The sequence below is a fragment of the Branchiostoma lanceolatum genome, chromosome 1 (assembly GCF_035083965.1).
Source record: "Branchiostoma lanceolatum isolate klBraLanc5 chromosome 1, klBraLanc5.hap2, whole genome shotgun sequence".
NCBI classification, from domain to species: Eukaryota; Metazoa; Chordata; class Leptocardii; order Amphioxiformes; family Branchiostomatidae; genus Branchiostoma; species Branchiostoma lanceolatum.
In genome coordinates this window covers 9,668,843-9,682,919 of record NC_089722.1, presented here as the reverse complement: position 1 = coordinate 9,682,919, position 14,077 = coordinate 9,668,843, and the positions used below count along the sequence as shown (strand labels likewise).

At 44.2% G+C, this 14,077-nt stretch overlaps 2 protein-coding genes across 3 annotated transcripts in view; one reads left to right on the top strand and one right to left on the bottom strand.

Annotated features, from left to right (window-relative positions):
- LOC136432815 (metabotropic glutamate receptor 1-like) overlaps nucleotides 1–6,291 on the bottom strand; it is a 60,672-nt gene extending 54,381 nt beyond the window's left edge. Inside the window, exon 1 of one of the 2 annotated variants that reach the window (XM_066424332.1) lies at nucleotides 6,017–6,291. The gene's annotated coding sequence lies outside the window, so the exon portion shown is untranslated. The remainder of the gene's footprint in view (nucleotides 1–6,016) is intronic. The other variant, XM_066424342.1, reaches the window with a different exon arrangement.
- A 1,347-nt stretch (nucleotides 6,292–7,638) lies between these two features.
- LOC136432690 (potassium voltage-gated channel subfamily A member 7-like) lies at nucleotides 7,639–13,996 on the top strand. Its single transcript, XM_066424157.1, has 5 exons — nucleotides 7,639–8,763; nucleotides 11,042–11,243; nucleotides 11,585–12,319; nucleotides 12,743–12,894; nucleotides 13,387–13,996. The coding sequence occupies exons 1-5, from the start codon at nucleotides 8,679–8,681 to the stop codon at nucleotides 13,734–13,736; spliced, it is 1,524 nt and encodes a 507-aa protein (XP_066280254.1). The 5' UTR covers nucleotides 7,639–8,678; the 3' UTR covers nucleotides 13,737–13,996.
- The last annotated feature ends 81 nt before the right edge of the window (nucleotides 13,997–14,077 follow it).

Here is a 14,077-nt window from a genome sequence, read left to right as displayed (position 1 = left end):
GCCAATGGCAGTGCTTGACAGATAGGGAGACAGGACACGGGGAAAAACATTTTCAAGAATTAGTCATTTTTCATGTCTTCTTCGCAATCTACATTGTCAAGTAGAAGCCGCCGATCCAGCATCCCTTGGCGCACATCTGTCAATCAGAACAAGCTACTGCACGCGTGCGCCTCCTGGCGGTTCATCATAAGAAGCGCAGTCAGTCCGCAAGTTCGCAGGATAACACAGTCTTAATATTTTACCATAGGAGAGACGATGACAACAGCAAGCCTAGAGGTCCATGTCCCTCGGATCTAATTACAGGTTTGCGTAGCAAAAACCTTTGTTGGATCCGTTGGCATGTGTGGTGGCCGACATCTTGAGCTGTGACGTCAGAGAGGCGCTATACCATTCTATTGGGAGGGGCTTTTTCAGTTGGGGTCGCTAGCGTTCTCTCTATTTTCAACAAATCGGCACACAACTATCACACATTCAACTGAAAAAATATTCTATACCAATTCATATCTTTAAAAAGACCCCGTAATTGCCAAACTAACATAGCAAACCTGAAGTATATGTAGCACAAATACTAACGCTAGTTGAAAAACATAATCAACAAAATCGAAGTAAATCATCCATTCGATAAAGTGATATCTAAATCGCCAACCACCTCACTGCTACTCAACGTGCTATTAACGATTCTTCCCTTTGTGTGCACGCCATCCTAACGTTACTTTCAGAGTGTTTATTTACTGATATGCTGATGTAATGTTCCTTTGCAGACGACTATGAACACTCTCCTGGTAACCGCTGACGCACGAGCTCAGACCGGTCACCAAGGCAAGGGTCGGCGGGACCAGCCAAACAACATCACCGTAGATCAATGTCACAGACTGCGCTCTACAACAGTCGGCCAAGGTTGGCTAAATTACATTTGAATTTGCAAAATTGTAAGGCCTTCAATTTCAAGTTCCACAGCCCATAATCTTTCTTAGAAAAACACGGGGGGGGGGGGTGAATTGCCAAAGACTACTTTAGTATCCTTATAAACACTGCGACTTTACTTTGCCGTTAAACCAATATGAGGTAGTGTATACATAAAATGTAAGCATGGCAAAGTCCATACAGAACCTAAACTTTCGATGGCTATCATTGCTCACTACAGTATGGTGTAAAAAGGTAACCTGCCAAAGTCAACATTTTCTCCATGATCCGCATTCCTGCTTCGCCTCATTCTATTTCAAACACCATCATATTACAGGACATTAATGGACCTTTTGTATCTCATTCGCCTGCTTTGTCAATTTGCTCGACAAACAGCGAGTTCAAAGACATATAGAAGGGTCGAATTCCCTTCTGTCCTCGATACTGGGGGGACACCTAAGCCTGATTTTAGTCATCTGTGTCTTTCACTGTTGTAACTTTTAATTTAGATATGGAATATCATAATTTCATTGCTTTGTGAAAGATAGTGCAGCTATGTATGTATAAGAGCTTGTGCCACTACACAGTCTTCCTATGTCAACGCACGCGATTCTAGTAAATGTGCAACGTGTTATACTTCGAAGTAAAACTACAAGCTTCTATCATGACAGGTGGTCTGTTCGAGTGTATTTGCCTACATCACCAAAGTCTATTTAGACTGCTAGTAAATGCCCTAACGAATCCCTTTGTATGATAGTTTTACGCACAATATGTCCTGTCGCTGGTACACTTAGAGAGCAAGGCACATTAATTAAGTTAAGGTGAACGTAAAGGGAGGTCTGTACAAAAGAGAAATCGTTAAGCTCGGTACCAATGTTAGTTCTGATAGACATGCACAATGCTAAGTACGCTCTACTGTCAAAATGCTAACTTGTCGAAACGATATCCTGATCATATGTAAGGTGAACTTAATTAATGTGTAACCCCCGTCTTCAAAAAGGGCGGAGTACATGACCCGGGTAACTACAGGCCGGTCTCACTGACTTGCGTAATATCCAAACTCATGGAACATGTTTTGTGCAAACACATTCTCAACCATCTCGAGAAAAATCACCTTCTCACAGCATTCCAGCATGGATTTCGCAAAGCCCACTCTTGCGAAACCCAACTGCTTCTCACCGTTGACGACCTCGTGTCAGCATACGACAAGAAGGTGCAAGTAGACATGGGTATTCTGGACTTTAGCCGTGCATTTGATACGGTACCGCATGAGCGGCTCATGAGTAAACTTGCACACTACGGCATTAGAGGTCCCATTCAGCGATGGATCAGATCTTTCCTCCAGGACAGATCGATGTGGGTGGTAGCGGATGGTGAGTGTTCGCCGTCAACACGCGTTCTCTCTGGAGTTCCCCAAGGAACTGTACTCGGCCCGCTTTTGTTCCTTGTCTATATCAATGATTTGCCCTCCTGTTTGACACCTGGAACCACTGCTAGACTCTTTGCCGATGACTGCCTTGTTTATCGAGAGGTCCGCGGACAGGAAGACCAAGTTATCCTGCAGAGAGACCTTGTCGCATTACAGGATTGGGCCACCACCTGGGGCATGAAATTCAACCCAAAGAAATGTAACACGATGTCCATAACGCGAAATAAGAACCCTCTCACCAGGATGTACGAGATGTGCGGCGAGTTTCTCCAACAGACAGGAGAGGCCAAGTATCTCGGTGTCACATTAAGCCAGGACTTGAAATGGTCAACTCATGTTAACTCAACAGCCAAACGAGCCAACTACACACTAAATTTTCTCAGTAGGAATCTCCGCTTCTGCCCTCGACAAGTCCGCGAGACTGCATACTTCAGCCTTGTCCGCTCGTCCATGGAATACGCGGCAGTCGTCTGGAATCCTTTTCGGCAAAAGGACATCGATGCACTGGAGATGGTCAACAGACGTGCTGCCCGCTTCGTGACCAGCAACTACAGACGACAGGATGTCAGCGTTACAGCGCTCCTTCGGGACCTGAAATGGCCGTCACTCCAGACAAGACGTCATGACGCACGTCTGGTGATGATGTACAAGATCACAAACGGTCTTGTTGCTATCCCGCCCACTCGTCTCACCCCAACACACGCACGTACCCGTGCCAACCACGCCTATAAGTACAGAACCCTTCAACCCAAGTGTGACACTGCGAAATTCGCCTACTTTGCAAGGACAATACCTGAGTGGAACAACCTCTCCGCCCACGTTGTAGACAGCCCTTCACTGGACGCCTTCAAGAGCAGGCTGCTGTCGTCACACCCTTAGCCCGGACACTGCAACTGTGCCTCACCCCGTCTGTGCGATACCCCTAATAGGGGGTTTACAGACTATTGAACTAGAACTAGAACTAGGTGACAGATGAAGGTGGCAAAATTAAATCATCAACACCTCTTTTTTTTGAATTTCTAATTTGGTCATTTCACAGTTGCATACACTCTAGTATGCAAAGCAGTCTGCTATACTTGTGACTATGATATTTTCAAGAAGGATAGGTGGATGAAGCGAGCATTTGATCACGGTGCCCAATTCCCTACATAGATCGACCCAGAACATACTGCCAAATCCTGACGAATTGCTTTGACACTTTGGTTGGCTTAAACACAAGAACAGTGGCATTTCGTTGTGCTGCATTATCGGCGGCATCTAGTCACCACTCGCCGCCACACACATCGCAAGGCGCCACTAGTACAACCCACTCTGACACTACAAGGACACAATGAGGCCACCACCATCCTCTGGGACTTCAGTTTAGCAGTGTGAAGGCCATTGCAATCGGGAACGCCATGTTTCTGGTCCCTGTGGCCCACTTCCAACCTCACATCGTTCATCAATATAATACTCAAAAGTAAGGAGTTAACCCGTGAACGACCCTTACTTCTCTGCGTAAATTATGGGTGGTAAGGAATAGTTTTGATAGCAATATTGGACATATCTAGGTTTCGGAAGAAGGTTGTTTGACAGGATTAACTGACAGTAGCATTACGGAAGACAGTGTTGAGAATAGTTTTTAAACACTACGACATTTACAGAAGGACAGTCAGATATAGCCTATGGCACGGATACCTCAAGTAACTGATATACAGACATAGATAGATGGCCACATGGAGTGCGTATGTGGATGACAGGAAACGTAAACGTCCGTCACTGCCCACTTTCTGGAGAAAATAAACTTTGCCTTTTTATATCTAGGATGGAAAAAATCTGAGATCCATTACCCGTGCGTAGGGATCAAAGACCAGACACAGCCATGACATACTTCAGAATCCTTAAAGAGCAAAGGCTTACAGGAGATCTTCAGGAAAGACAACCTAGATACATCACAAAACTAGAAGGGCTTTTTGTGCCCTTCATCGACAAGCACATGACGAGCTTACGTCTTAACCTACAAAGCTATGCGTTCTATGAATAGAGGACGGGATTAAACACAAGTCGATGGCATAAAGTAAGGATGTATCTAAAAATACCTGGACAAAATAATACTTTGTCATGTCATTCTGAACATAAGACCAAAGAATGTTGCAGGTAGAAAATCACGCTATACATATATTGTTCGTCAGCAATATTGACATTAAGGTTGTGGGAGGAAAATTACAAATAGAGAAAGAGTTTTAGTGGAAATAAAGTTGACAGCACACGAACCGTAACTTTTAAAGAATTGCAGTCAAGCATTCCGGAAATGATTTAACCTCTCAAGAAGGCTTAGCGAGGGCCAATATAGGTCAACCATTGTACTGTAACAATACGAGGAACCTGCTTGTCCGAAAGCCTGTTAAGCCATGCTAATATCTGCGTTACACCTCTTTGCGTGTTTCCCATTGTGTCTACGCTGTGTGGTAGATTTTAGGTGACCCATATGCATCCTTTTATTTCAGCTCTATGATGCATAATGTAAAAGGCACGTCGACTACAGAAGTATTTCTAAACTCAAGCAAATTACAAATGACGTAAAAGGAAGTCACACACAAGGACGCAATGACGTGATTAAAATTCTTACGACATCTCATTCTACCTTTCAAGAAAAGTACTAATATCCTTATGATGTGTCACCAAAATTAATCATTTCCAGATCAATGCACCTTGCCTTGTATACAGCTCAGCTGCAATGCTGTACAATCACAACTTAAGAGTGGAATGTGTCAGAATTGTTTTGTACAACTAAAACTGTCATTCTGTCGTCCGCGGCAATGCGGACAGTAATTTTCAACAGTAGAGAAACTCCTGGTATGCCCACATGTTGTGCCAATACTTGTAGCTTACGCACCCAAGCCTGTGTGTCGCCCTTAGGGCACAGGATTACTAGTACCACGAACCTAACTATATATATAGTGGGATACATGGAACTCTGTACATGTACATGTTGGGAATGGAAAATTTGGCACAGTTTTCCCGGGGAACTGCTACGGGGAAAAAACTGTTGAGTGGGACAATCCTATGATTCTCACATTATTTCTATATCGAAAGTTATCATGCATCGCAAAAATTGTTGCTGACGCTGTCGTCTTTTTGTTTTCACTCCGATTCATTTACACTTAACAGGTGCATTATTATCATGAAAGCCCAGGGTGGGTGGCCAAGCTCGGGGCCACCGCACGTTGAATATGTTACACACCGGAATACAGTGTGTGAACAAGACAGGTATGCAGGTATACATAAACCTTATTATAGGCGTGAGAAAACTGTTGTACAAATCAGCCCCCACTGCACGAAATGGCCTCGTATCCCGGCGTATACGTACAGGGATTCCTCCGGAAATATTCCATATCCCGGTGCGGATTTAGCGTTTCCGTTATAATTAACGGAAACGCTAAATCCGCACTGGCATATGGAATATTTCCGGAGGAATCCCTGTACGTATACGCCGGGATACGAGGCCATTTCGTGCAGTGCCCCTACAAACACACACAGACACGTCAAGTGCAATGTCCGAGGATACAACTCTTCTGAACTTTGAACAACATACATCGACTCTCCGATAGCCTGAAGCACGTCTAGATCTCTCCAAAACTGGATAACGTTTGTTCTTTACGTTCAATGAAGATTTTTGAAATGTAGCAAAGGATACGAACTCACGGTTGTAACTTGTACCACACACAGCATGTCAGGAAGTAGGTATCCCGGAGCTAGAGCACCTGGCCGACATCCAGTACCCAGGTAAGGACGGATCATTAACAACGAATAGGAAGGGAATCCGATGACTTCTCACCTTTCAAAACCTCACATTCTGCATGGAAGTACCAACATGACTACTGGAGCAGCCATAATCCAAACCAGGCTAGGCACAGCACAGTGGACGGTACGCTATGGTCATACCTCCCAGTCAGGTTCGTTCAAGTTACATGGACTAATGGTCGGCGACAGATGTACAATACAGGAAATGACGTAGGAGGGCGTAGTTTGGGCGCGGGAAATCCATTATCCTGGCCAGACCTTCTGTTCAAAAATATGGGTTGATTAACAGACTGAAGAAAGACCGTTTTAATTACCATTTGTGGAGCGTTTTGTGTTTGATATTACATACATGTATTTCCCCTCGTCCTATCACAATACGTAATGTAAGCGTGGCGTGTATGGACGTATACAACTACGGCGACGTAACGTCAGGCTGATAGTACCTTTGTAAGTTATAATTTTCATCTTATTACGTGCTATGATATCGGTCAACTGTATCGATGATCAGTAATCATCTAATTGTGCCGTTTTCATAATGCAGTCACTCATACCAAGGAGTTTCAAACAAGACCGTAACCTCCTCGCTCATACATTGTATAGTAACCTTTGTTTTCCCGTCGGGAGCAAGGTACCTAATCTCCAAGCAGATGTAAAAATGCAAATCGTAACCTTTTTCAAAATCCGGGCTCGTCTCAGGGCAGCGGGCCTCTCCCCGGTGGCCCGTGGAATCTGCTGGAAGACGTGCTTGGAGATTATAAGTTATTACCAAGCAAGGCACGCGTCACATGATTAGGCTCTACCAGCTTCCGCGGATCGCTGGGAAAATAGTAGAAATTGGCCAAAAAGAATAAATTGTATGAAGGGAGTCGGCTACGGAGAGAGGGTCCAATATGGCCAAAGTCCCCCGGCAAATATTTCCCCTATATATAGCCGGCGTAATAGTCTGGTAGAGACTACCGCATGATTGGGTTGGATGCGGACCGGCCTTCAGTAGTGTCATTTGCGCCACCTAGCGAGTCCTTCAGTTACACACCTGAGACATATTCGCGAAGGGCCGAGTAGACCTCTCCTTTATTTTATGCAAATGATCATTCTACGAAGACTTTGTTCAACAAAATATTTCTTGGTAGCAAGGAAGGAAATACCGCTTGAACTGTATAAGCCCTTGACGTAGGCCCGTCTTCTTTGATATAGGCCAAGCAAAGTTTTAGCCTTCTGTCTTTAAAAAAAAAACAAGTACAGTCTGTAGGTTTTAAATTTTGCGAATCAACCAGAACGTTGTTGGACCATTTTGTGTTTCGAAATGTCTTGTATTGGAAAATCTGTCGGTCAATTTGAATTTTGATTGTGTACAACACTATTTTGATAGTTTAACACTAATGTCATATCTCCTTTCTTGGCTCCAGCTGTGCACGTGCGAACTTAGCGCTCAAGATGTACGAACCATGCATGATTAGTCTATTGACTATTGACAAGAGAGAGTGGGAGAACTGGAAAATCCACATGTCAGGGGTAACCTTTGACCCATAGACCTTTGACCCTAACAATGCGGAGTCCTGACCCATACGTGATTCAAGAACCTTGACGGGTGGACAGCTTTATACACCCTGGCAAGAAAGAAACAACTGTTCACTGAGAACTCTTGTTTGCATGGAACCTTTTGTGATATTCGGGACAACACTTGTAACAGCGGGACAACACCTGTCACGTGACGTAAACAATCGGTACGTTTTCCCAAGACGTTCCGGTGACACGAAGGGAACTTAAATGTAGTTAGCGAGTATCTCCTTACCATTCACGTGTAACTACGGGAGCTAAGACAGCTCGCCATGAACCGGACAAGGTGGAGATCTAGAGATTTGAAGAAAGACTGATTGCAGCAGCAGAACACAGTGGAGTACTATTCAAGTGTAAGCATTCTTGATTCTTTTTGCTACTACTGGCCGGTGCTCTCGTGCGAAGGTAATGACGGTGGCAACACTCGACCTTGGTACTAATCGGCATTGTTGAATTACAAAAGACAAACTGGCCGTACGCGTTCAATGACCCCTCTCAATGACCTTTTTGCAACAACAATCAGTGTATCTCATTATTTATATTGTGTAATATCTATGACATGCGAGTAGTTAAGCGAGGAGACTTCAAACCAAGGGACAATATTTTGGCGCCAATTTACGACTAGTGGCCGCGGCCCCGTCCCTCATAGTCCGTCGGTCAAGACAACAGACTACTCCGGTGAGGTCATTCTCGGTCAGCCCTTCAACCAAGTGTGACATTTTAACTAGACAAAAGCATGTCTTCGTGTGCGTTTTGACTCGAGGCCAGGTACTGACGCCGCCATGGACCCCTGATTGTTCAACTAGTTTGAAAACACGTGTTGCCCGGGGCTTCACTGACTCAGTCAGGAAACCACATGACGTGCCATTCAGCAATTGTCAGGATTTCAGAGCAGCGAACCTGAAGTAAGTTCAGAGACCTCGGCAGACGTGTTACTAGTATACAGCGCCATCGCTAGACTTCGACACAAGTACTACTGACACTAGTACTGAACTTGTAGGACACGATGCAGGCTAGACTAGGCGCAACAACACGCTGGCACGACGCCGAGGAGGAGCAGAGAGAACCGACCCCGAAATCCGATTCAAAGTGTAAGTACATATCATTAGGTAGTAATCATGGTGTGAAAGATGTCGGTTAGCTTGAGGAATGAATCCACTCTACTTTATACTACATATCATTAGGTAGTAATCATGGTTGGTGAAATGTGTCCAATGTTTTTTTCCAAGAGTTATATTAGCTATGTACCGAATGATCAGTCGAAAGTCCTTGCTCATTATGATTTAGGGAATCATTTACTGACTGCTATATTTTGGTGTGTCTGTGTGTGTGTCTCTGTATGTGTCTGTTTGTCTTTCCGGATATTTGTGGTCAGCATAACTTGAGAAGCTCTGGATGGACTGGTAGTTGGTATGTGGATAGTCTTGGAAATACGAAAGTTAGGGTTGATTTATTGATATGGGCCTCATGTCGCTTTTCTTGGTACTACAGTAGAACATTCGTTTTCTATATCTTTTGTCCTGGAAAAGCTATGGTCGTGATGTTTTGGTGGCAGATAGCTTTTGGTGTTAGGGAAAAGTTGTGTATAATTTTTAAAAGAGTGGTCCCCTAGCAGTTTGTTTCATATTACTGTTCACGGTGAAACGTCGTATAAGTTGAGTGGACTGTATTTATTCATGACAATGTGTTTCTGTTTGCCCCCTCCCTCCTTTCAACGTTCAAAATGGCATATCTTGACAGTCAATCTAGTCAAGATTTACAGATCCCCTAACCAGACCCAAGGACCGTGAGTTAATGCTAGTGGATCTTCCAGTGTTGCATGCAAGTAAGTTAGCTTGCACAAACCAGCTATTGTACACAGAGGCGAGGCATTTAAGGCTCGGGTCAATTCTGAACCGTGTAGAAAAAATAATTCCACATTGTCATTCACCTTACAAAAACTTTGACGTTGTCGTTTCCCGTGATGAATTGTAGAGGTGACACAAAAGGTGTTCGCAAACAAAACCAAACCCCGTGACGCTGACCTTAAGATGCGCTTAAGGTGTTTGTACTGTTTGCTTTTTTGGTGGGCGATGCCATTTCAGCACTGTATAAATGAGAAGAATTAACATAATCACATTGGATTTTTTGAGCGGAAAGCCAGGGTCGCACGAGGGCCACATCACAAATTATCCTCTTTTGTAGTGTAGTTAGACTACCTACGGGCATAAAAATTATATAGTTTTTTTCAAGGACAGACGAGTCAGTGATTCAGGACCTTTCATTTGTAAATGACAAGGTAAATCCTGCACCTTTCCGTGGGTGCGAAAGTGGGTGTCCAAGGTCTTCTTGTGCTATGGATTAGTATTCCTCTGTTTTGATTAGTAATGAGTCGAAAGACATAAAATGAAAGTGTTTTTATTATATTTGTTTTACAATACGTCTAATTACTACTCCGTCAGTGATAACTAGTTTATCTGCTTATAATTGCTAAAACCAAACATCAAAAATAACTTCTTCCGTTAAAGGCACCCAAAGCATTTTATGAGACATGAAAACTGGAAATATTCTAGTTGCTGTAATCTTAATGAAATTGATAATTAATGCCACTGTTTACCACATTTGCGTTCAGATTTGTTATCAAAATTGCACAGAAACGGCACAAAAAGAATCTACATGGTGATCTTTTAGTTTCACGCGCCTACTGTAAATATTGTAGATACCATGGTAAACATTAGTTAATTACTATATAATTATATCCTTTGTAGAGTAAAGGCCCTGGGTGTTGCTATTTGTGGGTTCATCGTGACCCTCTTAACTCTGTTTAGTACGTAATATATCATAGGTGGAAGGCCACCTGCTAGTTTACTTTGTCGTAATCACTCTATGAACTGGGTCCGCTGAGTAACACACGCACGGAGAGATTTCGCCTGATTGATGAGAACCGTATCTCGGTCCACTGAATTCGAAAGATTCCCAAGAACTTGCACTAAGACATATCGCGTGAGTGTTAACAAATATATTCGTGTGTTAGTGTGCGATTCTCCGAAATATTTCCATATGTCTGTTAATCATCGAACCGAGTTCATCGAGCGATTTCGGCAAAGTTATGTTAACAAAACCTTGGTGGTCTTGATTTTCTAGTGGCAGATAGATTTTGATGTAAGAAAGTAGTACTAGTAATGTATGTCTGGGCCCCTAGCCGCTTGCTCTGGAACTGCAGGGGCGTTTTTGTTAAAATCTTCCGATGAGGATAACTGAACAAAGGAACGGCGGCCTTCCATGATATTCGGTATACATGGAGCTTAGACAGAGATGTACACGATGAAATGCAAATGATTCATGATGAAGTTCTGTAATCTATCGACTTTTTGTTTATCTCTGTGACAGTACGCTCCCTGGAAAGCGCCCTCCGGACGGGCTGGTCGCGCCGGTCCAGCCGCAGGAGGCGGACCAAGCAACATGCGGGAGTAGCGAGCCTTTTGCCGCAGATCGTCGCTCACGGGCTGGTGGACCCGGGCCGGGCTGACCGCAGGGTCCGCATCAACGTCAGCGGGATGAAGTTCGACACCAGGGAGAGAGTGCTTCTCAGGTATGAGGCCGCGTGTACTATTGCATTGTGAACAGGACCCATTCTGTGCTATGGTGTAAGTTGAGCCCCGATTGCACTAGACCCGCGGCACGTTGGTGACCTCGCTGCGACCGGGCAGTGAGAGAACACTCAACAAATTTCATCGATAGAAAACGAATCTTTTTACGCGTTGTGTGTTTTGTTGTCTTTTAGTCATGCTTGTACGTTTTGCATGATATTCAGTTAAGTTACAAAGTTAAGGGTAACACAAATCCAACTCCGGTATTTTACGAATGTGATGACGTAAGCAAACACAAACGCACAAATTGACAAATGTTAACGTTGCATCCTTCTTCACCCAGGTATCCCCAAACCCTCCTCGGCGACACTGTCCGGCGACAGCGGTTCTACGTCCCTGAGGAAGAGGAATATTTCTTCGACCGACACCGACCGAGCTTCGAGGGGATTTTCCGCTACTACCAGACGGGCAAGATCGCTCGGCCGCCGAGCGTCCCCCTGGACGTATTCGCTGCAGAACTAGCGTATTTCGACATGGGCAGCCTTGTCATCAACTCATTCCTCATGGATGAAGGGTACAATGTATCGGACGATGTAGTGCCCGAAAAAGAACCTCAGAGGACAGTGTTTCTTCTCTTCGAACGCCAAGATAGTATTTTAGCTAAGATTGTTAATCTGGTTACGGTTTTATTCATTCTTCTCTCCGTGGGGACATCTTGTGCGGAGACGCTACCACGCTTTAGAAACCTCACAGAGCAGGCATTTGCACATACCAATGACGTCAGAGTTAACCTTGATATCGTCTTCCATAACACGTTCTTCCAGATCGAGACTGCGTGCATGCTGTGGTTCTGCATAGAACTCGCCTTGCGATTTTATGCCAGCCCAATGAAAAGACAATTTATTAAGGACATTATGAACATTCTGGATTTCGTGGTGATCTTGCCTTACTTCGTCGACCTCATCTTGATCGTGGCGAGCGTCGACCCCACGGGGTCTAACGTCATCCCTGCCACGATAGTACGCGTGCTGCGATTGGTCCGTGTCTTCAGAATCTTCAAGTTATCAAGACATGTAAGGTAAGAGTTAAAATGTCTTAAGCAGTGCCTCACGGGAACGTAAGGAAAACTTTATAGAATTAGAAGTGATATGTATTTGTCTCAACCTACATGATATTAAGCTTCCATTAGCTTATTATTAGAAGTCATAGGCCACTCTTCGGTGTAACACACCATCCAGATTCGCAGGCACACGGCGCGGCAGCAGCTGGTTATATTAGTTATTACACTGAACCACGTTAACCCGTCACACCTAACCTTTGCACAATCATACACCTGTAAGCGTACTTTAAAGCTATCTTGTGAGGATACTCATCAGTGCTTCGTGGCGACGAGTTCCAGTCTACGATAGTTCTAGGGAAAAACGAATTTTTGAACACCTGGGTTGATAACTCCGATACTTGAAGAGGTGACTGTTTTCATTCCATCTCGACCCCCCTCCAGGGCCCTACAGATGCTGGCCGCCACACTGAGAGCCAGCGCTCCACAGCTCATCATGCTGGTCTTCTTCATGGGCATCCTGGTTGTCCTGTATGCCAGCATCATCTACTTCATGGAGGTGGACCATCCTGACCAGTTCTTCCCCAGTATTCCAGGTCAGTAAACGTCCTGTTCGACATTAACGGCAGTTTGGTAGAAGACAATCTCATAGCCAGGCTAGCACTTTACTAGTCTTGGTAGGAGATCGGGGATCACATTCTCCATCAGGGGAGTTTTTTTTTTTTTCTCTGGCAAAGGATTTTAAGATATGCCATGTAATGTTAGGCCTGACCAGACTGTAAATTTGCATACGCACATGTGGAAGCGAAGTTTGTCTTGACAACCAAGTGGCGAGTACCATAAGGCACTACAGGTTAAATATAGTCATGTGCGACTGGATGTAGCAGAGATTATCTTTATTTTCTTCAACAGGTCCTTGCTTACCGACATTTTTTGTCAGTTCCTATAACTACCTCATAAACGACCTTGTCTGCTCCTCTGACTCAGTCGTTCATTCGGTGGTTATAGAAGCCGACAATGAGTTATGACACTGTATAGATCTCAGGGCGGGTCATTAACCCTATATTCAATCCCGATATATGTTCCAGCCGCGTTCTGGTGGGCGATCATCACCCTCACCACGGTAGGGTACGGCGACATCTACCCACAAACCCCCTGGGGGAAGGCCTTCGCCTGTACCTGTGTCATCAGCGGCATCCTGGTCATCGCCATGCCGCTGCCCATCATCACCAAAAACTTCGAGAAATTCTACAAAAAGGACGGCAATAATCCGTTTAAATCCCTGCCGTTGAACCAAAGAGATGAGGAAAGTGATGACAACAGTTCAGAACACAAAAAGAGACCTTATGCCGTCCGGCTAACCAATATCCACAAAGGGGAACATGATAGTTTCTTGAAAGATGATGATGAGAGTAGTTCTGGATTCCTCTCATCCTGACAGAGTTTAGAATGTCCAAGACGTTTTCAACTGTTCTGAGCGTGAGTTGGTAGGTCTATTTGAAACCAAGAGTACCTCAGAAGCATCAGTTAAGTGATATTGCTTACTCCACGTAAATTATCATTACTATTGGCATATGGTGTTGTTCTCAGTACCTTTTACTTTCAATTGGGCTATAAAATATTGCTTTTTCGGCTAAAAAAATGCCTGTATCGAGTCTACTGCTGGAAAACAAAAATATAAGAATCCTATCATATTTATTTCTTGCGTGGCGTTCCTTTTTTAACGATTTCCATGACATTTATGTACGAGGAGAATTATCATATTTTGTCAGTGCAAGA

What these genes read in the sequence shown, in the direction of transcription:
- LOC136432690 (XM_066424157.1), top strand. Translation starts at nt 8,679, where the DNA reads ATGCAGGCTAGACTAGGCGCAACAACACGCTGGCACGACGCCGAGGAG. An exon ending in AAGTTATCAAGACATGTAAG is followed by an intron (nt 12,320 to 12,742) that starts GTAAGAGTTAAA and finishes ACCCCCCTCCAG; the next exon opens with GGCCCTACAGATGCTGGCCG. An exon ending in GTTCTTCCCCAGTATTCCAG is followed by an intron (nt 12,895 to 13,386) that starts GTCAGTAAACGT and finishes TATATGTTCCAG; the next exon opens with CCGCGTTCTGGTGGGCGATC.